This window comes from Phyllostomus hastatus, unplaced genomic scaffold (assembly GCF_019186645.2).
Source record: "Phyllostomus hastatus isolate PE091 unplaced genomic scaffold, TTU_PhHast_1.1 phas_contig_244, whole genome shotgun sequence".
Taxonomy (NCBI): Eukaryota; Metazoa; Chordata; class Mammalia; order Chiroptera; family Phyllostomidae; genus Phyllostomus; species Phyllostomus hastatus.
The window spans coordinates 561928-589221 of NW_025333796.1; the positions used below are offsets into that span (position 1 = coordinate 561928).

The 27294-nt window shown below is 63.5% G+C and overlaps 2 protein-coding genes across 3 annotated transcripts in view; one reads left to right on the forward strand and one right to left on the reverse strand.

Moving 5' to 3' along the window:
* Positions 1–2963: 2963 nt before the first annotated feature.
* CHPF2 (chondroitin polymerizing factor 2) lies at positions 2964–8503 on the forward strand. Its single transcript, XM_045837760.1, has 4 exons — positions 2964–4640; positions 5068–5632; positions 6270–6452; positions 7058–8503. Exons 1-4 carry the CDS (start codon positions 4378–4380, stop codon positions 8363–8365), a joined length of 2319 nt encoding a protein of 772 aa, XP_045693716.1. The 5' UTR covers positions 2964–4377; the 3' UTR covers positions 8366–8503.
* Positions 8452–27294, reverse strand: part of SMARCD3 (SWI/SNF related, matrix associated, actin dependent regulator of chromatin, subfamily d, member 3) — a 31897-nt gene continuing 13054 nt past the window's right edge. Inside the window, exons 1-13 of one of the 2 annotated variants that reach the window (XM_045837761.1) lie at positions 17759–18284; positions 14736–14947; positions 12998–13040; positions 12120–12242; positions 11875–11997; positions 11524–11619; positions 11257–11358; positions 10867–11028; positions 9900–9997; positions 9599–9734; positions 9245–9367; positions 9032–9133; positions 8452–8804 (exon numbers count right to left, since the gene is read on the reverse strand). In XM_045837761.1, the coding sequence (XP_045693717.1) occupies positions 8751–8804; positions 9032–9133; positions 9245–9367; positions 9599–9734; positions 9900–9997; positions 10867–11028; positions 11257–11358; positions 11524–11619; positions 11875–11997; positions 12120–12242; positions 12998–13040; positions 14736–14947; positions 17759–17836 (1452 nt within the window). In that variant the 5' untranslated portion in view covers positions 17837–18284 and the 3' untranslated portion in view covers positions 8452–8750. Of the gene's footprint in view, positions 8805–9031; positions 9134–9244; positions 9368–9598; positions 9735–9899; positions 9998–10866; positions 11029–11256; positions 11359–11523; positions 11620–11874; positions 11998–12119; positions 12243–12997; positions 13041–14735; positions 14948–17758; positions 18285–27294 lie in introns of those variants that run through there. The other variant, XM_045837762.1, reaches the window with a different exon arrangement.

Sequence of the window (27294 nt, forward strand, 5' to 3'; positions counted from 1 at the left end):
ATAGTGCTTACCTCATATGGTTGTTAGAGTTTGGTTCTTGCTAATGGCTAATTATCACTTAGCCAGAGTTCTGCTAGGCCTCCTTCTTGACTTTTCTGCTACTAGCAGAATCCTAGCCTAAGTATGCATTAGACATTTATTTAATTCAGTGCATTTAACAAACAGTAGGCATCTACTTTGGCCGGAAGCATTGTTTTAAGTAAAGAATATAGACAAGAGTTGATTGCAAAGCTTTTCTTTATGAAGCAAAGAAGTTGGATCACATAAAATCACTGTTCCAAGCCCCTAACCTCCTGCGACCACTGTCTACAATATGCCTCCCTCTCCCAGTTCCATTAAAATGCATTGTTACAGGTAGGTTACAGGTTGTACAGAGAACTAACATTTATTCTCTTTCATTTATGCAATTCCATTTCATCCCCCCGCCCCCCCCCCCACACACAACAAACCCTGAGGTAGGTATTATTACCATTTTTATAGAGTGGGAGCAAAGGCACAGAGCTGTTAATAAAACAACACTGCAGGGAAGAGACAGTGGCAAGATTTGAGGCTGGAATTTTCTGGTTCTAGAATGCCAGCTCTGTAAAATGGCTCAGGATGGCAAGAGAAAGACTGTATCCAGTTAAGAAGTCATCTGCACAGCAACCAATCATGTCCAGGATTTCCCATGAATCAACAGTTGCTGGGCAGTCTTCCCTCAGCCCAGCAAGAGTGGCTTAGAAACCTTGTTGGCCACTTAGACGTTCTGCTGTTCCCACCCAGGGTTCAGCTACCTTGCAGGGAACAGATCTGGGGATAATGGGAGAAGAATGGGGAAATGGGAAGGAAAGAGATGTGGGTAGAATACAGAAGGACTGGCTAAAGGTGAAAAATCACGGAAGGTCGGTGCTGGAAGTGAGAACATCTGGTCTGGACGCTTCATTGAAATAGGAAGACACTGAGACCCAAGGAAGGAAGTGTCTGATCCAGCGTTACCTGGAAACTCAGCAAGTGACTAGGGTCTGGAACTGTGCTGTACCATGTGGTAGCCTCCAGCCACATGTGGCTATGGAGCACTGGAAATGGGACTAGTCCAAACTGAGATACGCTAAAAGTGTCAAATACACACAGAATTTCAAAGATTGCACGTTGGGGGGAGCATGTAAAATACCTCAAGTTTTTAATATTGATTACATGTTGAAATAATATTTTGGATATATTGATACGATAATAAAACATACTAGAAAATTCAAATTTACATATATGGCTCACATTATATTTCTATTGGACAATGCTGATCTGGAAACTATTACCTTCCAGTCTCGAAGTGAGTGTCCCTACTCTGCCCCCCAGACTCTCTTCTAACAAGTCATTCATTTGCCATCTTTTACCTGCCAGTGGCTGAGGGGAGGTCAAACTGTGGTCTAACCAAGGGCAAGACCAAAACACAGCAAAGGATAACAGTGCTGGTGAGTTCTGTCTTACCCACTTCCTAGAATGATGGTTCTTTACCAGCTCTTGGGGTTCCCTTTTAATAGCAAGTATTTTTTAGGACACCCCCTTTACTGTTCTAAGATAAAGCTCATAGATGATAAAACCCAACTGCACACATAAATTTCAAAAAAATAATAGTGTCTTAACCGTAACAGAAGAAAGAAAGGAAAATCCTTTCTAATAAAGTGCTGTTGTTTCGGGATGCGAGAACATGAAATACCTCTCTAAGTGGGATCACCTCGACGATGACAGTACAAACGCAGACAGAGCACGGTGAATGACATCGCCATGCCAGATGGTCACTCTTAGTGAACTCCTGAACAAAACAAAGTGCAGCCTTTCTTCCATTTACCTGATCGTTACATTCCCGGAAAACTCAGCACATATTATCACCTGGCAAAATTACTTCCAACTTTATATAGAAAACACAGGCTCAAGGGTCAATGATTACCACCGGCTGCTGGTTTTGTTTGCTTTCCACTTACCTGAATGTTCAGTAGGACATTTCAAAGCCCCATGGGACAGACAATTCTTTTCTGTGTGATACTAACTTACAATGTACAAGACATCTAGCACTGTTGGCCCTTCCCCTCCACCTTTCGGCAACAAAATTGCCCTGTACATTTCCAAATCACCCCCTAGGGGTGGGCCACACCCGTGGAAAACCCGCGGTGGTTGTTAAAAGGCCCCGCCCGATCCCAGCCTCGCCTGAGCTGTTTCCCTCTCCCAGCAGGCCTTAGCCGCCCTGGACTTCCCAGCTCTTCTCTAAGCCAATCCTTCCTCTTTCTGAGCCTCCGGGGCTTTGCTCTTTACCTGGAAAACTCACTCTTTATTTGGGTAACGCACTGAAGCTTTGGACGTCTGCATTTCCAACTTCCCAGCCTAATTCCTCACCCTGGATTCCACGTTTCGGCACTGGCACTTAGGACAGTCTGAGATTTCCACCCGAGTTCGTATTTTGCTAGTCAGTGGCAGCTTAAACTCTCAGCTCCCAGAGGGCGGGGACCACGCCCACCTGGTTCACTCGGATTTACTCGGTCAGGATCCCTCCTGCGGGCCTGGAACTTAGTAGGCAAACAACAAACAGTTGTGAATAACTGAGCGAAAGATGGGGTTCCCCAAGAAGTCCAGAAGGCCGAAGCGTGATCATGGAGGCGGAAGGTGTTCCCCCCACACCCTAGGGCAGATGGGAGTTGAGGTGGAAGATTCGGGGCACCTTAGGGTCCACTGGCACTAGCGTCCGGGGAAGGCACGCTCGCTCTCGGGGGGCGGGGACCGCCCGGCGCACGGCGCCACCCGGCGGCTGGCGGTTTCAGCCGCGAAGGGGCGGGGCGACCATAGAGAGCGCGCCGCGGAGCGAGTGGCCGGATGCGGTCACCATAGAGACGGGGACTGACAGCGAGCGGAAGAGGAAGGAGGGGGCGGGGCTGTGAGGTGGCAGCGGCTGCAGCGGCGGAACCGGCGCCTCGGCTGGGCACTGGGGGTCTGTTCCTCTTTCCCCACCCTCCCCACCCCCACAAGGACGACAGGGGCGCCGCTCCCCACGACAGGCGCAGGTCCCACCCCCACGCCCTCGCCCCCCTGCTCCCCGGGACGGCGCTGGTCGCGGCGATCACATCCTTTGTCCGATCGCCCCTGGTCCTGCCGCAGGGGCCTCCCCACCGCGGGCTTCGGGCTTTCCCTTGTGGCCTGTCGCCCGCGGGCGCAGGCAGGGCTGTTGCCCCTGCCGAAGGGCCTGGGCTCGGGGTCTTGACACTCCCCTCCCAGTCCCACTGTCCGAACAAGCGGAACTGAGTCTGCAGCCCCTCGGCAGCTCCGTGACGCAGCCAGTTTTATTTTTGTTTTGAGACTACCGGCTAAAAGTCGCTTTGAGCCTTCTTTCCAGGACTGGAAGTGGTCTGTGATCGCTGAGAGACAGAGCAAGGGCGCTGGGCCTGGCACGGCCACGGCCGCAGCCAGCCGAGGCTCGGTGTGCCTTTCCGGGATCCCTGCGCTGCCTTCCGCTGCTTCTCGTCGTCTCGGTTTGGTTTGGTCGGGGTGCCCGGGGCCCTGGTAAAGCCAGACACCGAATGGCTCTTCCATAGCCGGAGTTACTGTGATTTGCCTCCTGTCCCCCGTGAGAGGGAGGCGGGCAGCCCGGGGCTCTCAGCATCTGGGATTGGGAGAAGCATGTGCTGCTGGAAGGCTCCATCAGCTGCCGTGCGCCCCTGAGCGGCTCTCCCGGCCGGTGCCCTCATCTGCTCCCCTCCTTTGGTGGCCAGGACGTCTGCGGGCCATGCCAGTGGCTCCTGACCACTCCTGACTGGGAGGAGGGGCCCCTCCAGCCCTGTGTTTCCTCAACACGGGGGAGTGGAGTAGAAGGAGGCCCCGATCCAGCACCCCTTCAGTGAACTGAGTGAGAAATGTGCCCCCAGCCTGGCGCTCTTCGGGCAAGGCCTGCTGAGGAGGCTCCTCTAGCAGGGGCCCCGGTTCTGACGAGTCACGGGCTTTTCCTCTCTTCATCAGTGGTTGCTGGCGCTTGACTTAGTCTGCAGAAGTGTGTAGTCCTCCTTTTCCAGTCAGACTTTGCAGGGTTGAACTTCATTTCCTCCTCTTTCCACTGGAAGACGGGCCATAAGCCATTAATGAGTGAAATTGATTCTAATATTACCATTTGGACCGAGGGTTAGATCTGGCACTTGGGTGACGGAAGATCAGGCAGTCAGGATTGTGAAGACCGGCCAGTCCAGCTTCCTGGGGATGCTGGGCCTGGACGTGAACACGCCTCACTCCGTGGCCAACCTCACTGGCCGCAGGTGTCCTGGTTAAAGCTGCAGGCCCACTCCTGGCCTGGCGCCCATCAGCCCACGGATCGGTCCTCAAGGCTGTGCCCTCCAGGGCGCGCACACGGCAGGGCCCGCCACCATGCGCCTGAGCTCCCTGTTGGCCCTGCTGCGCCCAGCACTGCCCCTCATCCTGGGGCTGTCCCTGGGGTGCAGCCTGAGCCTCTTGCGGGTTTCCTGGATCCAAGGCGAGGGAGAAGACCCCTGTGTAGAGGCTGTGGGGGAACCCGGAGGGCCGCAGAATCCCGACTCCAGAACTCGGCTGGACCAGAGCGATGAAGACTTCAAGCCCCGCATTGTCCCCTACTACAGGGACCCCAACAAGCCTTACAAGAAGGTGCTCAGGTGAGAGCTGCGTGCCCCCCGACCCCAGTGTAGGGCTGCTCCAAGCCCTGGCCTTGGCTGCCTTCGCTGAGAATCCGTGTTAGGCTGCTTGCAGTAATTCATACCATCATGGTTTGTGCCTATTTTTTCCCTCCTCCTCAGTCTAAGCAAGTCTCACCCATTGGTGTTCCATTAGTGTTGGATGTCTTAAATAGGGTAGGAATTGCATGGACTTCATGTAATCTGTCATTAGCGGACCCCTCACCAAATCGATTCTCGTGTCTGCCGTTCAGAGCACGCTTTCCCCAGGCGCTAACTGGTATTGATGAGGTCTCTTGCTCCTCTTTGCTCCCCTCCAACTCACTGGGTCCTGGGGGATGTCCATGCCGCACAAGCTGGGTTCCTAGAAATGAGGGAGCTGGCCCCTGATGGGTTGGTGTCTCCACAGGACCCGATACATCCAGACAGAGCTGGGCTCTCGGGAGCGGTTGCTGGTGGCAGTCCTGACTTCCCGGGCCACGCTGTCCACTTTGGCCGTGGCCGTGAACCGCACGGTGGCCCACCACTTCCCTCGGTTGCTCTACTTCACTGGGCAGCGAGGGACCCGGGCTCCAGCGGGGATGCAGGTGGTATCACACGGGGACGAGCGCCCGGCCTGGCTCATGTCCGAGACCCTGCGCCACCTTCACACGCACTTCGGGGCCGACTACGACTGGTTCTTCATCATGCAGGACGACACGTACGTGCAGGCCCCCCGCCTGGCAGCCCTCGCCGGCCACCTCAGCATCAACCAGGACCTGTACCTGGGCCGGGCAGAGGAGTTCATTGGCGCCGGCGAGCAGGCCCGCTACTGCCACGGCGGCTTTGGCTACCTGTTGTCGCGGAGCCTCCTGCTTCGGCTGCGGCCACATCTGGACGGCTGCCGGGGGGACATCCTCAGCGCCCGTCCCGACGAGTGGCTCGGCCGCTGCCTCATCGACTCCCTGGGTGTCGGCTGTGTCTCGCAGCACCAGGTGACAGCCCTTTCACGTCAGCCCCGGTCCCTGACAACTGGGTAGTGCCTGAGGGGTTGGTCTGAGGGCTGGGCGCTGCCGGCTCCCTCCCTGCAGCCCCTGGGGCCGCCGTTTGGTCCTTCACGGACGCTGAGTGCCCCTCGGGCTGCCGCTGCTCACCTCGGGCAGCCTTCGACCCCAGGGGGCTGTCAAGAGTGGCATGTTGTCAGTGACCCTGACCATGGCAGAAAGGCGTCTTCTGTTCATCAGGCCTCCCCCCATCTGCCCCCTCCCCTGCCACACGCACAGTTTTGAGCCTCCTGGGAATGTTCTAGAGGGCCATTCTCCTGCAGAGCTGCCCCGAGAGCTAGCTGCCCCTAGAGGGACCGGAAAAGGAGACAGATTCTTAAGAGTACTGGGTGGCTCGTAGCTGTGGCTTTCTGGGGAAGAGAGCACCCTTAGTTGCCTACTGAACATTCTTTTTTCCAAAATGTGGTGGTGAGGGTAAGGCCAAGGTTCAGGGGACACTGGACGGGGCTCCTGCTCCCCTGTCCCTTGATAGTGGTGGCAGTGGTCGGGGGGACATTGTTTTGGTTGGTGTGGCTGGGACAGGGGGCCCTCTGTGCGCCGCACTGATCAGGCTGATTGGTCCCTCCAGGGGCAGCAGTACCGCTCGTTTGAACTGGCCAAAAACAGAGACCCCGAGAAGGAGGGGAGCCCGGCTTTCCTGAGCGCCTTCGCAGTGCACCCCGTCTCCGAGGGGACCCTCATGTACCGGCTGCACAAGCGCTTCAGCGCACTGGAGCTGGAGCGCGTGTACAGTGAGATAGAGCAACTGCAGGTGAGCCTGGGCCGCAGCTGGAGGCTGACTCCGGAGAGAACGGGCTCCTGGGCCCAGGTGGAGCACCCCGTCAGCTCCCGGGAAGGCTGGGATGCGGTTAGAAGGGTCTGCAGGTGAACTCTGGAGCTCGGGACGCCGTACGGTGCCTAGAATAGTTCTAGCTCCTCTCCAACAGTGCCGCTGCAGGGAAGACGCAACAACCCAAAAGTCCCCAGACTTCTAGCGCTGTCCCTAAGACACCCAAGGGTAGCAGAATATCCTGGTCGACTGTGGGGTTGTCGGAGGGGAAGAACAGGTGAACACGAAGGTCCGGTTGTCCGGAGGATGGGGGCTCCCTGGGTATGGGAGGGGGTCGCTGTGGAGCTCCTTCCATTGGAGAATGCCCTACCATCCTTCTGCCCCCGCCCCACCGCCTCCTCACTGCACCTGTGCACCGGGTGCGACTCATGTTTCTCCTGTGCTTACCGACCAGGAACGTGAGGTGCAGGGAAGGGAGTGACCAGCCCAGGAGCACCCCACTAAGTGCCAGGACAGAGCTGGGAGCCCAGGACAGGTCGGGTCCTCACTGCCTACCCGGGAACTGACTGTGTGTCCCTCTCAACCAGGCTCAGATCCGGAACCTGACCGCGCTGACCCCCGAGGGGGAGGCCGGGCTGAGCTGGCCCGTGGGGCTGCCGGCCCCGTTCACGCCGCGCTCTCGGTTTGAGGTGCTGGGCTGGGACTACTTTACAGAGCAGCACATCTTCTCGTGCGCGGACGGGGCGCCCAAGTGCCCGCTGCAAGGGGCCAGCCGCGCGGACGTGGGCGACGCGGTGGAGACGGCTCTGGAGCAGCTGAATCGGCGCTACCAGCCTCGCCTGCGCTTCCAGAAGCAGCGGCTGCTCAACGGCTACCGGCGCTTCGACCCCGCGCGGGGCATGGAGTACACGCTGGACCTGCTGCTGGAGGCCGTGACGCAGCGCGGGCACCGGCGCGCGCTGGCCCGCAGGGTCAGCCTGCTGCGGCCGCTGAGCCGCGTGGAGATCCTGCCGATGCCCTACGTCACCGAGGCCACCCGCGTGCAGCTGGTGCTGCCCCTTCTGGTGGCCGAGGCCGCCGCAGCCCCCGCTTTCCTCGAGGCCTTCGCAGCCGGCGTCCTGGAGCCGCGGGAGCACGCGCTGCTCACCCTGTTGCTGGTCTACGGGCCGCGGGAGGGCGGCCGAGGGGCCCTGGACCCGTTTCTCGGGGTGAAGTCCGCGGCGGCCGAGCTGGAGCGGCGGTACCCGGGGACGAGGCTGGCCTGGCTCGCGGTGCGGGCCGACGCCCCTTCCCAGGTGCGGCTCATGGACGTGGTGTCTAAGAAGCACCCGGTAGACACGCTTTTCTTCCTCACCACGGTGTGGACCCGGCCCGCGGCCGAGGTGCTCAACCGCTGCCGCATGAACGCCATCTCCGGCTGGCAGGCCTTCTTTCCCGTGCACTTCCAGGAGTTCCACCCCGCCCTGGCACCGCAGAGGTCCGCCCCGGGACCCGCGGGGGCTGGCCCCGACCCCCCATCCCCTCCGGGCGCCGACCCCGCCCGGGGGGCTCCCGGCGGAGGCCGGTTCGACCGCCAGGCGTCCGCGGAGGGCTGCTTCTACAACGCCGACTACCTGGCGGCCCGCGCGCGGCTGGCTGCGGAACTGGCGGGCCAGGAAGAGGAGGAAGCCCTGGAGGGGCTGGAGGTGATGGATGTGTTCCTCCGGTTCTCAGGGCTCCACCTCTTCCGGGCCGTGGAGCCAGGGCTGGTGCAGAAGTTCTCCCTGCGCGACTGCAGCCCCCGGCTCAGCGAGGAACTCTACCACCGCTGCCGCCTGAGCAACCTGGAGGGGCTGGCGGGCCGCGCGCAGCTCGCGGTGGCGCTGTTCGAGCAGGAGCAGGGCAACAGCACCTAGCGCCCCGGCGCGGGGGCGGGGGGCCCCTTCCGCCTCAGCCCGCGGAGGGCGCGGCGAGACGGACGGACAGATGGAGAGCTCGTGGCTGTATTTTTTTTTTTTAATAAGAAAACGTGATTAAAAGTGTCTTCTGCCGAAGTGTTTTCAGGTCGAGGGAAACGGAGTCGGGGGGAGGATCCGAGGGAGGGGCCGGGGAGGTTGTGGACCCACCGCCTCCCCTCTCCTCCTCTCTCCCAGTTGCCAATGACCACACAGCGGCTGTCAGATGCACGACCTTTAATCCAGTTCCCCGCCTCACCGGAAGGCAGGCGGGCAGCAGAGGGGTGACGGCGGAGCCCCGGGGGGGCCGGGCGGCCCCGGCCCGCGGCGCCCCCTCGCGGCGCTCCTAGGTGTTGCGCACCACCAGCGACTGCTCCAGCTCCTGCCTGCGCTGCTGGATCTTTAGAGAAACCAGAGCAGGAGCAGGGTTACGGTGCTGCTGGCGAGGGACGCGACGACCCCGACCAGCCGCCCGCCGGCCCGCCCGCCCCGGAAGAGCATCAGGGAGCAGGGAGGGCTCCCACGAGGTGAGGGGCACGGTGGAGTGGCGCGGGCGCCCGACAAGACCGAGAAGGGAGGTTTCTCCAGGCGAGGAGGGGGGCCTGGGGCCTCCGGGCCCCTCTGCACCTTGCAGTAGAAGTAGCGGCTGACGGCTTCCTGGGACCAGGGCTGGTGGTAGAACTCGGCCCGGCGCTCCTCCTCGGGGTTGCCCGCCACATCTGTCATCACCTGGGAGGGAGCAGAGGGGTCAGCTCCCCCTCGTGGCCCTGTGTACAACCTTTGCTGTCCTCCCCATATGCTTGTCTCCCATCCAGCGCCCCCCCCCCCCGTCCCCTTCACCTTGAGGTCCCGGCTCTGCGAGCAGAGCAGGTCTTGGATGTAGCCTTTGGGGTCTCTGGAGAAGCTTAGCATGAAGTCCCTCTGGATCTTGAGCTGGTTTATGGACTCAATCGTCTCGTGGATCTACAGGTAGAAAGACAGGCGCTTTCACCTGGCCGGGGTGACGCGGGAGAAGACGGGAGGGAGGTGGGAGGCCGGCGGGGGAAGGGCTGCTGCCGTCCCTCTGAAGGACAGTCCCAGGGAAGGGGGTTCACACGTCCCCGGCCCCCCACAGGCCCGTGCCCGTGCCCGTTCTGTGTGTGCTCCGTCCCTTCCGGGCTAACCTCCCACGGCAGCTCTGGGCCCCGGCCCCACCTTGCTGTCCAGAGCGCTGATCTCCTGCTGGTTGGCCGTGGACAGGAGGAAGCTGCTCATCTGCCCCTTCAGCGGCTCCTCGACCTCCACGTCAATGTCGTAGCATGCAGTCTTCTTCTGGTCCGACGGGTCCACGCTGCCGGGAAGCCCAGCCCTTGGCCTTCACCCGCCCCCACAGAGGCCGCGGGCCCTGGGGGCAGAGGCGGTGGGGAGGGCGGGGGCGCAGGGAAGGGAGGGACAGCAAGGGCAGGACCAACGATTCCCTGATCTGAGGAGCAAGCCCAAGCGGGGGGGGGCTCACCTGATGACATGGTTGATGACGATGGGGTCAGGGGGCAGCAGCAGAGCGGTGAGGCGCTGGGGGATCTCGGAAAACTTCAGCCGGGGACAATCAAAAATCTGGGGTGGGGGAGAGAGAGGCCGCTCTTTGGTGCTTGCAAAGAGCATAGCTACGGTTCTAGACCCTTCCACTGTGGAGGGGACGCGAGGAGCCGGGAACAAGTCTCCTTGCTCAGTGTTGACGGGCTGGGCCCAGGGGGCCTGCGGGCGGTGCGGGGCGGTGCAGCACGCGGGCATGGGCCCGGGTCAGCCTGCCGGGGTGCGGATCCAGCGCCCACCACGCACCGTGCGGCCTGAGCAAGTTCCTTGACGGCCCAAACCCCAGCGTCTCCCTCCCTCGAGTGGGGGTGAGGACACTGCCCACCGCCAGGACCCAGGTGAGAATTCAGTGCATCGGAACACCAGGTGCGGGGAACACGGCACCTGCTCCGGGCTCAATAAACACCACCTGCTCTTTCCACGCCTCAGGTGTGTCTGCTGTATTTATTTCTAACGTATGGATAATCTCTACTTCAGTAGAATGAATTTTCGCCAAGTCCCTTTCATAGTAACTGCATTTTCCTCACTGCCCCGCGGCTTAGATGGGACGGACAAGGAACAAGGTTCTCAGTGGCTCAGTCACTCGCCCAGGGTCGTCAGGACCAGGCCTAGAACCCAGGGGCCCAGCTGCAAGTGCCAAGAATATTACATTCCCACAAGCCGTGCAGAGCTCCCGGTCTTCCCGGCCAGGGGCGGCAGAAATGCAGCACAGACCCGCGCCGTGCCCCAGCCTGGAGGAGCGGGGCCCCGACCTCTGGCTGTGAGACCGTGACTGCCGTTTCTAAAGCCTGGGGTATCTGGGAGGCAGGGGCGGAACTCCCTCAGGGGAGGCACTTCCCCTACCGTTGACGTGGCCTGCTCCCCGCGTCCCATCCCGGCGTCCAGGGTACCTGCTGGAAATACTTGTCCCCGTTGATGTACTCCTTGTCGTGGGAGTCCTGCAGCCTGTTGGTCTTCACGTACTGCCACAGGGCCTGGACGATGGCCGAGCGGCTCTGCGTGTGCAGCCCCAGCAGCCGGGCCAGGCGGGGGTCCAGTTTGAACTGGGGGGGCTGGGAAAGGCGCCCGCGGCAATGAGGGAGTGGGAAGAGAGCCCAGGCGGCCTGGGACCGGGGTGGGGGTGGGAGAGACGCAGGGATCGGGGCTCCTTGGGAACGTGCTTCCGGAGAAGGGGGGCAGAGAGGAGGGCGGGGCCTCTCGGGATGTGTCCCAGAGAAAGGGCGTGGGGGTGCCCCCCCCCAGAGGGCCTCGTGCCGGCTGGGGTGGGGGCTGGTGCAGACCTGGTAGTCCAGCATGAGCAGCAGCGTGCAGCGCACACTCAGGTCCCCTGGCCGCTTCACCTGGAACCCGTCCGTCTCCTGGGTGGTGGGCGTCCGGTGCCACTGTCCGCGGGGAGAGAGCCGGGTCACGTCTCAGGCCCATCTGGGCTGCTGGGCCCTGGGGCTCTGGGGCGGTCCCTGAGGCAGATCTGTGCGGCGGATGGGACGGCGGGACTGGGGCCAGCGGAAGGAAGGCAGTCCCCGGGGCAAGCGGGGCCTGGGCCTCACCTCGACCAGGTGGTTGTCGGGGCCATAGAGGTCTTTGTCCAGCTCGATGACCAAACTCTTGAAGAAGGAAGAGAACTTTCGCTTCTGCTTGCTGGGCTGTGGGAGAGCAACAGGGACCGTGGGGGCAGAACGGGGACTGTGGGGGCGGAATGAACTGGGAGGGGGCGGGGCTGGTTGGGTAGGGCGGCAAGGTTAGAAGCAGGCCTCTGCACCCTGGCTGTCTCTCAAGGCCAGCCCCCCCCACCCCAGCTAGGGCTGACGCCCTAACCCTCAGTGCAGACACCTCCTCGGCCCTCAGCCCAGCCCCGTACCCACCCCAGGACACCCGGAGAGACCTGGGCCGGGACGTACGTCATCCAGGAGCTTCCCTTCCACCCGCAGCTCCCAGGAGGCGATGCTGCCATCGGAATCCTCCGCGTCGGGCTTCGCGGGGTTAAAAGTGTTGGAGATATAAAGACGCAGCTTCCGCTTTTGCTGAGGAAATAAAAGAGGGTCCCCCAGAGTGAACCCTGGGTGCCCACCCCCGGGGCCACCCCCCGCTTTGCCCTTCTGGGACCAGGACGCAGAGCCCTCTTCCCGCCCCCAGACGGAGGCACCTTCATCGGCCTCTTCAGAGCCTCCTGGATGTCCACCCGCTTCCGCATGATGGTTTGGTCCAGTTTCCTCTCGAACGCCAGGAGGTCCATGTAAGCCTGGGACTCGGGGACCAGCTCCCGGATCTGGAAGAGAAAGAGCAAGGGGGGGGGGGCCGGGCGCTCAGCCCATCTTCTAGGTGGAATGTGGGCATGTCCTGGGATGCCAGGGCATAGGGACACGGAGGGGAGCTGGCCGGCTCTGGGACTTCGAGAGTGGCCACGAGACCTCTCCTCAGATGCCGTCTCCAGCAGCAGTGGCTTCATGCTTTAGGGAGAAAAACTGCTTCTCCCTCGTCTAGAGAGACCCGTGCATTTATTTCATCGCTAGGGGAGCTGGAGCCACCGTGGGGCCCAGCAAACTCTGCAGCTTCGCTTCCTCCTCTTGTCCTTTCTTCCGCCACCCAGCCTCTGGGCTTCCTTCGGGTGTCTACACCATGGCTAGGGCCTGGGGGTCCCTCGGAAACTTAGGGGATGTGGCGGCTTGCCTCTGCCCTGGCACCTCACCCGGCCGCTCCAACTGATGTCTCAGCTGTGCTCCGACCCCCCGCCCAGCTCCGTCTGCCTCGGGACCACCGGAGTACAGCCCACGGCACCCCAGGCCCAGGATGCTACCTCCCCTTGACGATTCTGCTCCTTCCCTCTGCCCCACCCCCTCCTTCTGGCCTGGGGAACCTCACTTCTTAATTAGCTTTTTAAATAAAAAGTAAAAGTGACTGTGACCGCTGCAGCCCTGCTCCTTAGGGGGGCGGGGAGACAAATGAGGTGGGAGGGGTGGAGGGAGAGGGGGTGGGACAGGAAGGGGTGGGGGCGAGCTGGGGGCTGCTGTGAAAGGCACTCACCCTTTGAGGGAGGATTTTGTCAGCCATCTTCCTCCTCTTGGCACTGTACATTTTTTAAAGAAAAAACCAGGTTACCATGGCGACAGATCTGGGAGTAACGAGGCCACCTGCTAAATTATCCCGACATCTCTGCCCGCCCGGCTGGGGTTCCCACAGCCCGATCCTCCGCCCGCCCAAGGGGCTGCGACCATGGATGGTCGTGTGTGGCACTGGCGCCCTGTCCTCTCTTGGGGAGCAGAGGACACTGTCCTCTCTCTGGCCTGGGAGCCCGCTCCTGCCCCGCCACCTCCTCAGAGCCAGACAAACGGAGACTTAGGAGGGTCTGCAGCAGGGGAGCTGCAAAGTGTTTGGGAGAAGCCGGGGAAGGAGGGAGGGCAGAGGACAGGGAGGGTGGCTCCGGAGGACTCGCCTGGGCTGCTGAGCTGGGGTGCACGGTCCAAGGGAGGGCAGCCGACCCCCGGACCCCAACCCCTGGAGCAGGAGGTGACGGCATGGAGCTGGTGAGGACTGCACCCCTGCCACCCTAGGCTTGGGAGGAGCCTCAGACAGGCAAAGGGTGCTCCTGCCTTGGACTCGGGGACACACCCATGGGGATCCAGAGGGAGCGTGGGGTGTGGGGGGGGCATGTTTCTGTAGGACGTGACTTCGGGCTGGAATCGGATTCTTCTTGACCCCACTAGCTGCATCTGACTCCCAAACCACCCCAGGAAATTCTTGGCGAGTTCTTAGCTGAGAACCCAGCCTAAAGGATGGCTCTACACTGCCCCCGTGTGGTGCTCTCAACCGCTGCCCCTCCCTGCCCCAAAATCTTAAGGCTAGGCAAGAGCATTCCATTAAAAGTCTGATTGTGCTTTGAACGAATTATCGATGTGAAACTCTCCGTTCATACAAAATAAATCAGAGGCTCGTGCGCTGCAAAAGGCATTCATCATAGGATTCCTGAGAACAGAGAATTCTCCCTGATGTGTAAAAAATATCAAATAGCGAGGTAAAATCCATAGGATTCATCTTACAGGACCCCATCTGGCAAGCACAGGAAGCATGTGTGAGGGCTAAACAGTGAAACCCACAGGGGCGTCTCGTCAGGCACAGCAGGCGCTTGGGGGGGGGGGCACCAGCTGGCTCTAACAAGGACATGGACTGGCCCCTGGTGCCCTGGGGGCACGCCTGGTCCAGAGGACAGAATATGACAGCCCTTCAACCTCCGGGTACCTAAGAATCACCTGGGAGCACCCCTGGGCAGAACCCCCCACCCCCACCCACAGGGCAAATTCCCAAGCCCCACCGCCCCACCCCCCACCCCTCCCCGGCCAGGCACCCAGGTTGCCAAGACCCGCGTGCAGCTTTTTAACAGCCCCGCCAGGGGATGCTGGGGAAGGTGCGCCGGACAGCCCCACTTTGAGAAACACGGTCCCACAGCTCTCTGCTCTCCGTCCTCCTGCCAGCCCCCACCTCCCCCTCCCCAACCCCAAAAGACTGAAGCATCGCCCAGAACCCGGGAACGAGGGGTGGAGAGAGGGACGGAGCAGGTGACACGGGGAAGGGCGCGACGGCCGCAGCCTGCCTACGGTGGGCACACAAAGGAACCAGAGCGGTGCCCCCTCAGTCCACCCCTCCAGAGGGCATCCCTCTCAGGACGCCGGGCTCCCCGCTGGTCATTCCTCCCCGCCCCTGCCAATCCCGCTGCTCGCCCACCCCGTCCCTGCGGCCCGCCCCCTCCGCGCTGGGCCCCACTCACCTGCGGCTCCGCGCGGGGGCGGTGGGTACCGGCTGGCCCTGGCTCTGGGCCTGGCTCTGGCCGGGCGGGGGCGCTGCTCTCTTGCGGGCGGGCTCCATGCCCGCGGGGGCCAGGCCGGGTCGCACGGCGGGGCTGCCCATGTACGGGGAGCCCGGGGGGCCCATGGGCGCCCCCTGGTGGGGCATCCGGGCTCCAGACGGCATCCCGGGGCGCTGGGGTGGGGGTGGGGGGCGGGAGCGAAGCAGAAACGGGCGCCCGTGGGTCAGACCCGGTCCCGGCTCCAGGCGCGGTGAGCCGCGTCTCCCCCACCCCAAACCCCCGGCCGGTGACCCTGCTGCAGCCGGCGTGAGCGAGGGTGGGAGGGGCAGGGGCGCCGGAACCGCGCCGCCTCGGCGGAGGGGGCTTTGCGTCTCGCTGCAGGAAGCTAACTGAAGCCAGGCAACTGCACGGGGCATTGCCAGCCTCGGATTTGCGGAAGGTACCGCGAAAATGAATATTAATGGCGCCTTTCAACCTTTTCAAAGGATGTGCACATCCTCACGCTCCCCTGTAAGGCAGACGGAGCGGATCCTTCCGTCCCCACTTGACAGATGAGGCAACCGTGGCTCGAGGAGAGAGCGACCTAGCCAAGGTCACGCAGCTCCTCCTGGCAAAGGCAGCATTAAGCGGCCAGGGCTCCCAGGTGCCTGCTGCTCCGCCCAGGATGGGGTCTTAGCTCCCCGCGGGCCTCCTTCAGGCCCCTCTCTGCACTCATGCCCTGCTTCCTGGGCGGTCCCGCCTTGCCTGCGCCCCCCCTGCCCCCACCTCCACCCACTCTTGTCTCTGGGGCCCTGCTTTTGACCCCTCAGCCCCCACCCCTTACCCCCGTGGGCTGATTCCAAGCTTCCACCCCCAGGGGCCTCTATAATTTGATCCCAAGGTGAAGGCTGGGGGTGGGGCTGGGGGCCACCCAAGGGGCTGAGGGGGTGAGCATTCTCTCTGCCCGGGAGGGCAGCAGGGGGGCCCGCGGAGGTGGACGGGCCCGGAGCGCTGGGGGAGGCCAGAAGCAGCCACATTTCCTCTCACATCCTTCTCTGCCTTCCTGTCGGCCTGAATCACCAGAGGGGGTCCCATCACATCCTCCACTTCCCACCCCACCCCGGTGAGGTCATAGCTCCGGGCTCAGGGCTCGGAGGGGGCCGTGGAGAGGACAGGAGGCAGGTGTGTTCCCTTGACACTGTCCAGGCGCTGGGATGGGATGCAGACGAGATGCAAACACACCGAGGGAAGTGTGTCACAGGCTTCGCAAACCCCGCTTGTCCGGATTCCGGGACAGAGCGCGGAGGGTGGGTGGGATGGGGACTGGGGCGAGCAGAGAGCAGAAGGAAGATCGGGGAGCAGGGGGTGCCAACCCCGTGCTCTGTTATCATTGAAACTCTACCACTTTGCCCCCGGGAGTGCAGCTGCCCCCCAGACACAAGGAGGAGCCCTGACCCCCGCCCCCAGCTCGTGAACCCCTCCTCACTGCCAACTCCCCCTCCAGCCCGGCACTGTCTAACCCTAACCCCCGGCCGGCCAGCTGTCTCTGTCCATCTCTCCCCCAGTGAAAGCGGCTTGTCCATGGGCCTGCCTCCCCGACCCACCTGACCCTGTCACTCACACCTCCAGGGCCGTGGCCCAGAATGGAGCCCGGCCCGGCCATTCTCCACCAGCGCAGCCAGCCGGGGCACCAGGAGTGGCGCATGGGGGCTCACGGCCGCTCCAGAACTGAGGCTCTGAGTCGGCCAAGTGAAAAAGTCCACACGTGTAGCCTTTCTCCCTCCTGGATGGGCTTTCGAAAAGGGAGTGTCCCGGGCAGCGAGGTGAGGGCTGGTCACGCAGCTAGCCAGCACAAGCACCCCTGGGAGGTTATCCCAGGGGCTCTGGCCGGAGGACAGGCCACCCCAGGAATCCCACTTTCCCTATCAGCTCTCCTCCCGTTTGTCAAGGTCAGTGACACTCGCTCCTCCGCTGAAGAGGCCCCAGAGAGCCGTGGCGGCCACCAGGGCCATCCCTGTGAAGGGCCGAGATTCTAGGGACGCCGGCCGCCCTCGCTGGGGCATGCCTTCCCTGGGCTCCGAACCAAATTTGGCCGCGGTCAACCTGACTGCCTCTCCCATACCGGCTCCCACCCCAAGTTCTGGAGCTCCTGCCTCCCCGCTGCTGCTGCTGCCCTCCACACCCCTCTCCACCTGGGCCCCGTGGCCTCGGCGGGAGGCTTCCACGCCCTCGGGTGGCCCTGGGCTCCCTCGGGTCCCCCGTGTGCCTCTCAAGCCTGCCCCTGGCAGGACAGCGCTGCCCTGTCCCTTTGGTGTCTAGGCCTCCCGTCCCTGACTCCAGCCCTTCCTTCACACCTTTGAGGCATCAAGGACATCAGCTTTGGGTGGCTGAGTCGGCCAATGGGATCCTGGGACCCCTTCCTCTGGGGTCTGCCCATGCAGAGAGGGCCTGGCTCAGAGCCGGGTGGCAGAGACCATCGGCAGAACCCCACAGCCCTCCTGATAGGATGCAGAGATTGTTCAGCGGGAGAGCTTCCTGCCCGCGGTGCCTCCAGGGGTCACCTGCTCCTTGCTCCCGAGATACAGTCAGAGAGACACTCCACCACCCTCCCAAGCCACCACGAGCAGCCAGCCCAGCCCACGCCATGTCCCCCACCCCCACCCCCAGGGCTGGGGTAACCCCTGGGCCCGCAAGGGAAAGAATCGCAGAAAACACGCCTGGTACAGGGGGGACCCCCCCACTTGGGGGGGACAGTCCCCAAGTCCCACCCCCAGCCCCTGACAAGAGCCCATCGCCGGGCACCCATCCCCGGCCGGCCGGCCGCCCGCCCGAGGACGTGCTGGGGCGCCAGCGCGCCGGCACAGTCCCGGGGCCGGGCCGCGAGCCCGTGGCGCCCCCCGCGAGCTGGTGGGAGCGCAGGGCCCCCCTCCCGGCCTCTCCCGATCATCCCTCCATTCAGCCCGCGCCAGCTCGCTCCCCTCCCCCGCTAACTTTCCCCCACTCACCACCCCATGGACCAGAAACTCAAAAAGTTTGCTTTTCGTGGCTTTGCGCGCCCCTCCGGCAACTTCGTCCGCGGCCATCGGGGTGGGCGCAGCGGCTCCTCTCACTCTCTTTCTCTCTTCCTCTTTCTTTCCCTTTTCTGCCTTTTTTTTCCTCCAACTCTCCCCTCTGAGTCCTGCTGGGCTCTCTCACACTTCTACTCGAGCGGAGTGGGGAGGGGGCCCCTTCAGGGCTGCCCTGACGGCCCACGGCCCACGCCGCCGCCGCCCGCCCGCCGCCGCCGCCGCCGCCGCCCGCCGCCGCGGCTGCCGCATTCCTGCACTGATAAGACAGAAATAGTCCGGCGGCCCGGGGTCTGCCTGTTGACTCGGCGGGGACAGCAAAGCCTGCCTTTCCAACCCTCGTTGTCCAAACAGCGCAGATAAGCGGCGGGGCGCGCCGGCGAGCCCGGCTCCGGGGCGCTGGGCAGCGAGCGGCACTGCAGCCGAGGCCGCCCGAGGCCCGCGGGAGGCGGCGCGGGGAGGGGACGCGAGGGAGGTGGCAGGGGGCTCGCCGGCCACCAGGCTCTCGCCACAAATAGTTTCTCGGTTAGGGAATCCGGCGGCAGGGCCGGGCAGGGAACAGTCAGTTCCAACTTTCCCCCAAGTGGCTCCTGCTGCATTTCTGAGGCCCTTTCCCCAGAGACCTGGCAGCCCGAGCAGGGAAACATTCTCCGGGAGGGATGGGGGGAGCCGGAGCCCGGGCCGGGCCTTCCTCCCGCGCCCGCCGGCGGCGGCCGCGGCGGTGGGTGTGCCGGGGAGGCGGTGTCCCCTGCGTCCACAGATGTGTGCGCCCTTGTCTGCCCGCGAGTGTGCCTGCACCCTCGTGTGGGCACGGCGGTGGGTGTGGATGTGCGTGCACAGACAAATGCCTTCTCTGTGTGCCTCCCTCCAGGGGAGCCGCGGGTGCGAGAGGGCGCGCGCGGGGGGTGCGTGCGTGCGTGCCTGCGTGCGTGGCGGGACCTGGCCTGTGTCTCCCAGCTTCGTGTGAGTCTATTTCTGGGTCTGTGAGTCTTTGTTTGTCTCTATGTGTGAAAGTCAGGGCACTAGGGGGTGTATTTTGGAAAGAGGGCGGTGGATGAGGCTCATGAGAACAGGAAGAGAGGAATGTGGGGGAAGGCAAGGCGCTGGCGGGGGTGTTGTGGACGGATGGGGAGAGGGAGCCGGGAGAGCAGGCCTGCTGGCTTTGGAACCGGGGGTAGGGTAGGGGGCTGAGCGGGCCCGGGGCTGCTGGGGGTGCTAGGGCCAACCTGAAGACCCCAGAGAGAGCAGAGGTAGGGGAAGGGTTATGAAGGAGCTCCAGAAGGCTGGTGCGGTGGGAGCTGGCAGTCCCTTGGGTGAAGGAGGGACAGGAAATGGGCGGGGCAAGTCCTGAGATCCACAGGCTGGGAGCCTTGGCACCGCCCCCCTGTCCCCGGAGACCACACCCCTTTCTCCTCCTTCTGGAGGAAGAGCCCCCGTGGGTTTGGGCACCACAGTGGGTCATGTCTATGGGCCTTGGCGGGGCTGCACTGTCGGAATCCAGGTGGGGCAGGGCGATGTGGTGGAAAACTTATTTGCAGTTAGGCCCTCCAGGTCCAGCATGGCACCAGGGTGGGGGGAAGGGCCGGCCCTCCACCCTGTAGAGCGCCTTCTGAGGTCAGGACAGAGAACCGTGGCAGTATTCCATTCGGGGAGTCCGGACTGACTGCACCCCGGTTTTCCCTGGACCTTCGTGGCTCCTGGGCCACTTGGCCACCTGCTGTCAGTCCCCTGAAAGGCCAGAGAGGACACGTGACGCCCTTCCTACCAAATGTCTACCCAGGTTTCACTGCAGACCCTTGTCCACGGAGCCTGGACCCTGGGGATGGGTGGGGGGAGAGGGGACAGGCCGTGAGGCTGGCCACAGGCAACCTGGGGAGGTTCACTAACTTCCAAAACCCCTCACCATTGCCATTTCTAAGCCTCCGCTCTCCATATTCTGGAATGCTCTCTACCTCCCTTCTGCCTGTTCAGACCAGACGCGTCCTTCAAAGCCCGGCTCAGGCCCCACCGCCCCCAAGAAGCCTTCTCTGGTCCCACTCGCGTACACAGCTCTTCCTCTTCTCCGAATGTCACTGCCGTCTTCCCCGTGCCACGGACCGGCACTGGGCTGACTCGGTCTGATGTGCCCTGCGCTTCGTGTGGGTTGGGTTGGGTTTCCCAAGTAGGTGGTGGCCCCCTGAAGTCAGGGGCTGGGTTTGAGCCCCACCGTTTGTCCCCCCCCCCATGCCTGGGCACAAGCACCCACATGGCCACATGCCTGCTAACGCCTGTGGCCACCCACAGCTCGGCGGCCAGAGGAGGGTACTCATCCCCGGCCACCTACCTGATGGTGTGAGTCACCATGGGCACCCCCACTTTCTGAGGGTGCTTCTAGCACGGACAGGTGAAACCGCAGGCCTTGGGGAAGCTTCTGGGGGACCGGGCACAGGTAAACCTCTGTAGGCTTTGTGTAAAGCACAGTTCTCCATTCCTGGAGACGCCTTTTGGAAAGAGGAGGTGGGTGGGCACCCCCAGCTCCTGGGGAGTCTGAGGGTGAGGCTGCCCAGCATTCCTGAGGGGCTTGGTCTGTGTGGTAGAGGTGCAGGAGGGGGTTAGACCAAGGGTGATGGTGGAACCCGGGAGCTGGTATCACTCAGGTTCATAGATAACTTCTTCCCGGGCCAAGCCCGGACCAGGGCTGCCCCTGCAGCCAGCTCCTGGGAGATACACCCCCCGCGGCACAGAATGCACACATGCGGGCCTCACGCACCAGGCACACGCAGTAAGGCAAACACCAGGGGACGGGGGCGCAGGGATCTGCGCTTGCGGGCACACCTTAACCAGCGCCACATCGCGCTCACGAGGCCGCAGGCACAAAGCCCCCACCGCCCGCAGACACGTCTGCGCGCCCTCTCTTTAAAGGGCTACCCCAGAGGGGCGGACCCGAGGGAGCCTTCGGGCCAGAAGGCGGAGGCGCCAGGGTGCTGCCCCGGCAGAAACCGTCCACGTCACAAAGGCCAGGATCCCCGACCGCTCAGCCCCCCCAAGGGCGCTCGGCAGTGCCCCGCCACTTTCCCCTGCCGGGTGGGGAGGCGGCCACGCAAAGCACCCGGTTCCAGCTGGCAGAGGGCTTCTTCCCAGTCCCCGGTGCCCAGGCCGACCAGCCCAGGCCGCGCTCCGACTGGGACGTGCGCTTGTCCGGGCGGCCCGGAGCCGGAGTCCCCCCTGCCGTCCCCCCATCTCTCCTTCCCTCGTCGCCGAAGCACCACCGGCACCAAATGGCAAAGCGCCGCTCCCCGCGCAGGCAGGGAGAGATGCGCCGCGGCCGGCGGGACAGCTCGCCGCCCCCCGCCCCCCAGCCGCGCCAAGCGCTGGGGGCGCGTCCCGGTCTGCCGCTGTGCCCCTCGCCCTCTCGGGCCCGGGCCCGGGCCGTAGCGGGAGCCCTGCCGGAGCCGGGCCGGGCATGCGCACTGCGGCCTCCCTGCCGGTGAAGGTCAGCCCAGGGCCTAGCTGCAGGACTGGGGCGGCGGGGGGAGCCGAGGAGGGCGGAGGGATGCAGCGAGGAGACTTAACTCCTTCCCTGCGGGAGGATGGGCACCTGGGCTAGGGCCCACGCCCCGATCCCAACCTCCCGTCTTCTGTGGAGGTCCCATGACGGGGACCCCGCTCCGGGGGAGGAGGAGGGGGGGAGGACGGCGGAGAATGTGAGGAGGAGGGGGGAGGGAAGCCGGGGAGGAGGGAGGGAGGCCGGGGAGGAACAAAGGAAAGCGGGCTGCAGGGAGGGGACCTCTGTCTGCTGCCTCCTTTTCCCCCTGCCCCAGCAATAAAGCTTCCCGAGCAGAATGGGACTGCCCTCGCAGATCGCAGATCGCAGCAGATCGGTGGGATTGGGTGTGTGTGTGTGTGTGTGTGTGTGTGTGTGAGAGAGAGAGAGAGAGAGAGAGAGAGAGAGAGAGAGAGAGAGAGAGAGGGAGAGGGAGAGTGGGGATGAAGTGGGACCACCAGAGCTCTCAGGCTGAAGACCCCTGATTTCTGCGTCCTGGACCATCCCCACACCCAGCCTCCACAAGGCCCACTTTCCTTCCTGTCCCTAAACCCCAGGGCTTGCCCAAAGGGGGCCCAGGGGCAGCTCTGCCCCAGCCTACCTTCAGGGCTTAGCCCTGGACAGGCCAGAGGGCCAGGCCCAGCCCCCAGAGGCGAGTGGAGGGGCTTCCTCCAGCCAGCAGCCAGGGCCTGGGCAGGCCAGACCATGGGCCTGGGGGCACCGGGCTGCACCACCTCCATCTCCAACCCCGTCCCAGGCCAGCGCACAGCGGCGCTGGGCACCTCTCTCTTTTCGGGCAAGAGCGGCTCTGTGCCCGGGACCTGGTGTCCAGGGGGGCTGTCTGTCTCTCGGGGAGACTTTGCCTCCCTGTGTCAGCTGTGCACACACCGGGGAGACGAATACGACAGAAAGAAGTGGAAACACAAACAAAGACAGAGCAGGGCCGCCAAACAGTTGTGTGACCTTGGGCAAGTCAGTGTCCTGCGGCTTCCTCAGGGATGAAAGAAGGGCCGCCCTGCCCTGAAACGCGAGGGTTCCATGAGACCGACACGTGCGAGACCAGGGCAGATGGGACGGGAAGGAGAGGGAGACGACACAGCAGGACCACGCCAAGTCAGTGGGCGGGCACTGCTCACCCACAGCGATGCCGCAGGCCCCCCCCCCCACACATGCATCCACCTCAAGGGGGGCTGTCAGCCTCGGGGCAGTGCAGGGCCTAGCCTTGGGGTCCTGCGGTCTGCACAGGGTAAGCAAGTGCACGGTAAAGGTCAGTCAAAGGAGAATGTCCTTCCTCTCTTTGCCTGCGTGGGTTTCCTCAGTCTGCGGGGGGCTCCGAGACCCCCTCCCCGCCCCTCACCCGCAGGCAGTGTGGGACATCAGGATGCTAGAGCCCCCGGTGAGGGGCGGAGAGGGGCCTGCGCAGCCCGGAGGGAAGGGGGGGCTCGTTTGAGATCCTCAACCCATGTTCTCTGCCCCGTGGCCACCATCCTTGCGGTGGCCTCTTGTAACGGTTCCTGCCCAACAGTGTGTGGCTCCGGGCGAGGAGGAGCCACGCTGGCCTGGTCCCTGTTTTGGCACGGATGGCGCTGGTCACGGCGTGGTGTTAGTGTGGGACCCTGAGCGTCCCTCTACCCGCCCCGCCGCCCCCGGCAGCCCAGGGGCTGGGAGGGAGCGTGGCTCCCTCTGCCTGCTGGGGCAGCAGGGCCGTCCCATAGAACCGTCCCGTTCACGGCCTCTCCCTCCGGACCAGCTGGAGTCAGGGCGAATGCAAGGGCACACGAAGGGGGACCCGAGGCCTCAGGGCTTGCAGGCTGTCGAGACACCAAGCAGAAGCAACCCTTCCGGCCCCTCCGCCCTGAGTCCAGGAGCCTACCTCCATCCGCAGGGCTGGGGGACCCCACCCATTCCGCACTGGACCCTCTGTCTCTGGCTGGGGCCATCCCCACTGACCGCTGACCGAAGCCCCGCTCCTGCCAGCGCCCAGATGCCGGAGCCCCTGGGACACCCTGCCCCGTCTCCAGGGCTGTCAGCAGACGCTGGTCCAGTCCTCACTGTCTTCACAGTGTGGGGAGCGGGGACCAGATTCAGGAGACAGCGTGGTGACTTCTCGTGGCTGGCTCCCTGGTCCTGGGCGGGCTCCCACTCTCCACGTGCCCTTGTTCTCATCTCTGAGACCGGACGCTGCTGCCTTACTCCCGGCCTCCGAGAAGGCCGCAGGACCTGAGCTGGACAGAGCTGTCCCCCGGCACCAAGCCTCGAGCACGGACCTGGGCCTCCATGCTCCCCGGGCTGGGAGGACCCTTGGCTGCATGCACTGCATGGCCGGTGTCGGGACCACGTCATGGTGACCGAAGGCCCCGCCCCCGCCCCCTGGAAAGCTGCTGAGGCCTCAGCTTCTGCTCCGACTGGGTGGTCGGAGGGACTTCTGCCCACCGCTCGCTGCATTCTGAGCTCTGGCACGCCACCTGAGCGAAGAACACCGAACACAGGAGAGGGCTCATCTGCCTTTCCTTGAAGACATTGTGGGGGAAATGAACCCAACTGGCCGTGGGCAATGGAATGTACAGATAGAACGCCCACGATGGCAGCCCGGGAACCTGGTCCCCCGCTGTCGGCGGCTCCACCCGAGTCGAGGGGGAGCCCCGCTCACAGGGTCTGGGATGCACTTCCTCCCAGGGAGCCCCACACGCCGCCTCCCCGCACACACGGCTGCCCCGGCTGCCCCTGCCTCCCCGGGCCACAGAAAGCCCCAGACCCCCCTCGGCTCTGCACACGTGGCTTCGTCAGGCTCTACGGACCCCGCTTCTGCTCCCCTCTCCCGCCGACCCGGGCCCTTCCACCCTGCGGCCCGTCATGAGCAACACCTCCAGTCCACTCGGCCCCTTCATCCAACACCCCTTTTGCTTTCCTGCGACAGAAGGTGGGTGCCCCGCAGGATATTTTCCCCAGACCCCTCCCCCCACTGCTGGGCAAGGTGGGGTAGGACCCCCTTTGTCCCATGCCGGCTGCCTACAGGCCCCCCTAGCTTTGCATCTGACCCCCAGACATGAAGCCTTCACTTCCTGAGGGTTCCAGCTCCCTGCTCACTGTCCCACCCGCCGGTGTGACTGTCCCTGTCCACTTCCTGCTGCTTTGCAGGTCCTCCGGCCTGGGTTCCCTGCCACCTCTCCTCCAGCGACCCTGCCCCTCCCTCAGCCCCTTACGCCAGGGCCACCTCTGGAACCTTGCCATGCCAGCCTCTGCCGCCCCCACCCGATGCCAGGCTCAAGCCCCCCACTCTCTGACCACTCTCTCTAGTGCCCCGGACCCCAGTGCCTGTGACGCTACCGGGACCTCTGGCCCACCTCTCTGCCCTGCCTCCCTCCTTGCAACGACACCCGTACATATAGACTCTCCTCTTTGAAGTGGTGGGGAAACACACACACTAGAAGAGGCGCCCCGCTGACCGCCCTTGCACATGTTAATGGCTTCCGTACTGAAGGGTCAAATCCGGCCTCACCAACTCCTCCCCTGCGCCCAGCACCTGACGGTGGCTGGAGGGACACACACTCCCGCCCTGACCTGGCCTCGCTGTCACTTCGGGAGCACAGACTTCAGTGGCCTCACGCAGCCTTGCCATCCCAGCCCGTCCCCGGTCCGTCCGCTTCCGTTCCCAGTCCCACTCTGACACGGGTCCTCCTCGTTTCCCTACTCTGACCCCCACCGCCTCCTCTCCTCTTCACCCCTGGCTGATGCCCTTGCTTCTTGCTTTACTGGGAAAATGGAAGAAACTTCCAGAGACTCCCACAACCCCCTCTACTTCCCGGTAGCTCTCTCTCTGGTTCCTATGGGAGTGACATGTGCTCTGGTCCGGAGCCACCTGCCCTGCCCGCTGGTCATCAGGGACATCGCTCCAGTGGTTCTCTTCCACCCCACCCAACGGGCCAGCTTCCCCCTCATTGCCGGAAGCCACCTGACAGGCAGCAGGCAAAGTCCTTCCACTCCTCCGCCTGCTCATCCTGTTGGCCACTGCCCAGCTGCAACAGAGCTTAGAACTTCTCACTAGCGTTGTCTCCATTCGCTCATGAGCGTTGTCTCCTTTCACCGTCTTTGCTTATCCCCGATCCCAGTTCTTCCCAGCGCTTGTCCTACTCACTGCTCCACCGGAAACGCTCCTGTCGGGGCCACGGATGAGCTCGCTCCACACAGTGGGCCCCTCTCCCCTCTCCTCTCGGACATGCTCTCTCGCCCTGACTGCAGGGTGCTCCCCTGCCTGCGTTTCCAGCTCACCTCCCCTCGCAGTGTGCAAGTGCTTCAGGCCTCAGGCCCGGGCCCTCGTCACTCCCCCACAATCACTTCCTTGGTGACCGTGTCTGACGTCATAGCTTCAAAGGCCACCTAGGTGTTGACAACCACCGAAGTTTGCCTCCGGTGTAGTCCCCTCTCCCGAGGGGATACGCAAAGTTTGTGTATCCTGTAGACTCGGATACGCAACTGTCCACTCGGTGTCTCCGCCTGGGTCTCTCCCAGGGGCTCCGCCTTCGTGCCCCCACGACGAAGCTCCTGCTCTCGGCCCACCGTCCTCGCCCTCCTTCCGACCGCTCAGGCCCACAACCTTGGAGTGTCCCCTGGGATCCCGCCTTCCCCTCCCACCCCCACCCCCCATCCTCCATCCCCCATCCAATCTGAAGGCAAGTCACACTGGCTCTGGACCTAGAATCCGGCTCGTCCGCACCTCTCCCCGCCCCCACCGGGTCCAGCCCGTGCACAGGGGCTGGCTTGCTTCCAGCCCGCCCCTACAGTCTGTTCTCCACATGGCAACCACAGCGGCCCTTTAAAGGGGGAATCAGAGCACATCACTCCTGTGCTCGAAACTCTCCCAGGGCCCCTCGTCTTATTCCGGGTGAGGGCCGGGGTCCTGCAGGCCCAGGAGCCCGTCCCAGCGCCCTGCTCCCTCCGCGCCCTCACTGCCCATCTCCCCTCCACCTCCTTGTGGTTCTTCACCCGCGCCAGGTGCGCGGCCGCCCTGGGGCTCTGCTCCGCGTGCCAGGAAGGCTCTTCTGCATGGCTGACTCCGCTCCCTGAGGTCTTTGTTCAGACGTCCTCTCCTTAATGGGCACACTGCGGCCACACCGGTAAAGTCTGCGGCCTCCCCTCCCCTCCTCACCTCCCCACGGGGCTGCACGCCTCTCCCCCATTCCACATCATCGACTTCCTCCCTGTGTCCGTGTTCGACGCCCCCTCCCCCCCCACCCTTGGAAGCTGCGCTCCAGAAAGGCGGGGACCTTTCTGTCTTGCTCACGGGGAGACCCCGAGGACCTGGCACACGGTGCGGACCGTGAGCCCTCGGGGGTAAAGAGCGCCCGCGCGGAGTCAGCTCGGGGCTCCTAGCACGCTTCCCAGCGCGGGCCGGCGCCACGTTCCATGCTCGCGCTGCGGTAGAACAGTGGCGGTAACATCGCAGGTTCGACGAGGACCGCGCTGCTGCTGGCCAACGACTTCCACGCACGGCGACCGGCCTGGCCCTGACAGAGCCCCCCCCAGGTGGGGGGTAAGATCCCTATTCTGGAGATGAAGAAAAGCGGCTCGAAGAGGCCGTGCGTCTTGCCGAAAGTCCCGGTGCTCTGACGGGCTGGGGCCGGAACTACACATCAGTCCCCCGGACTCAAGGTCCCCGGGTTTGCCCCGCCTCCCAAGCCGTGGCGCCCCCCTGGCGTCTCCGTGTGGGGTGCCTGCCCGCTGGGAGCAGCCTCTGTCTGCGTGTGTGTGTGTGTGTGTGTGTGTGTGTCTCACACACGCAGGCCCCCTCCACCTTCCCCAAACACCTGCCTTTTAAAGGAGAAAAGTCAAGATCCCCAGAGCCCTGTGCATTGAAGCCGAATTACCCTCAATTGTCTTTCAAAATTCACCCCCCAAAAGATCTCCAGCAGACTGCTGCAATCGCTGGGAACACAAATGCTAGGAAATGTACCGT

Excerpts from the sequence above, each read along its gene's own strand:
- CHPF2 (XM_045837760.1), top strand. The coding sequence starts at position 4,378 with ATGCGCCTGAGCTCCCTGTTGGCCCTGCTGCGCCCAGCACTGCCCCTC. Across the intron at positions 5,633-6,269 it reads GCTGTGTCTCGCAGCACCAG|GGGCAGCAGTACCGCTCGTT; the intron begins GTGACAGCCCTT and ends TGGTCCCTCCAG. Across the intron at positions 6,453-7,057 it reads GTGAGATAGAGCAACTGCAG|GCTCAGATCCGGAACCTGAC; the intron begins GTGAGCCTGGGC and ends CCTCTCAACCAG.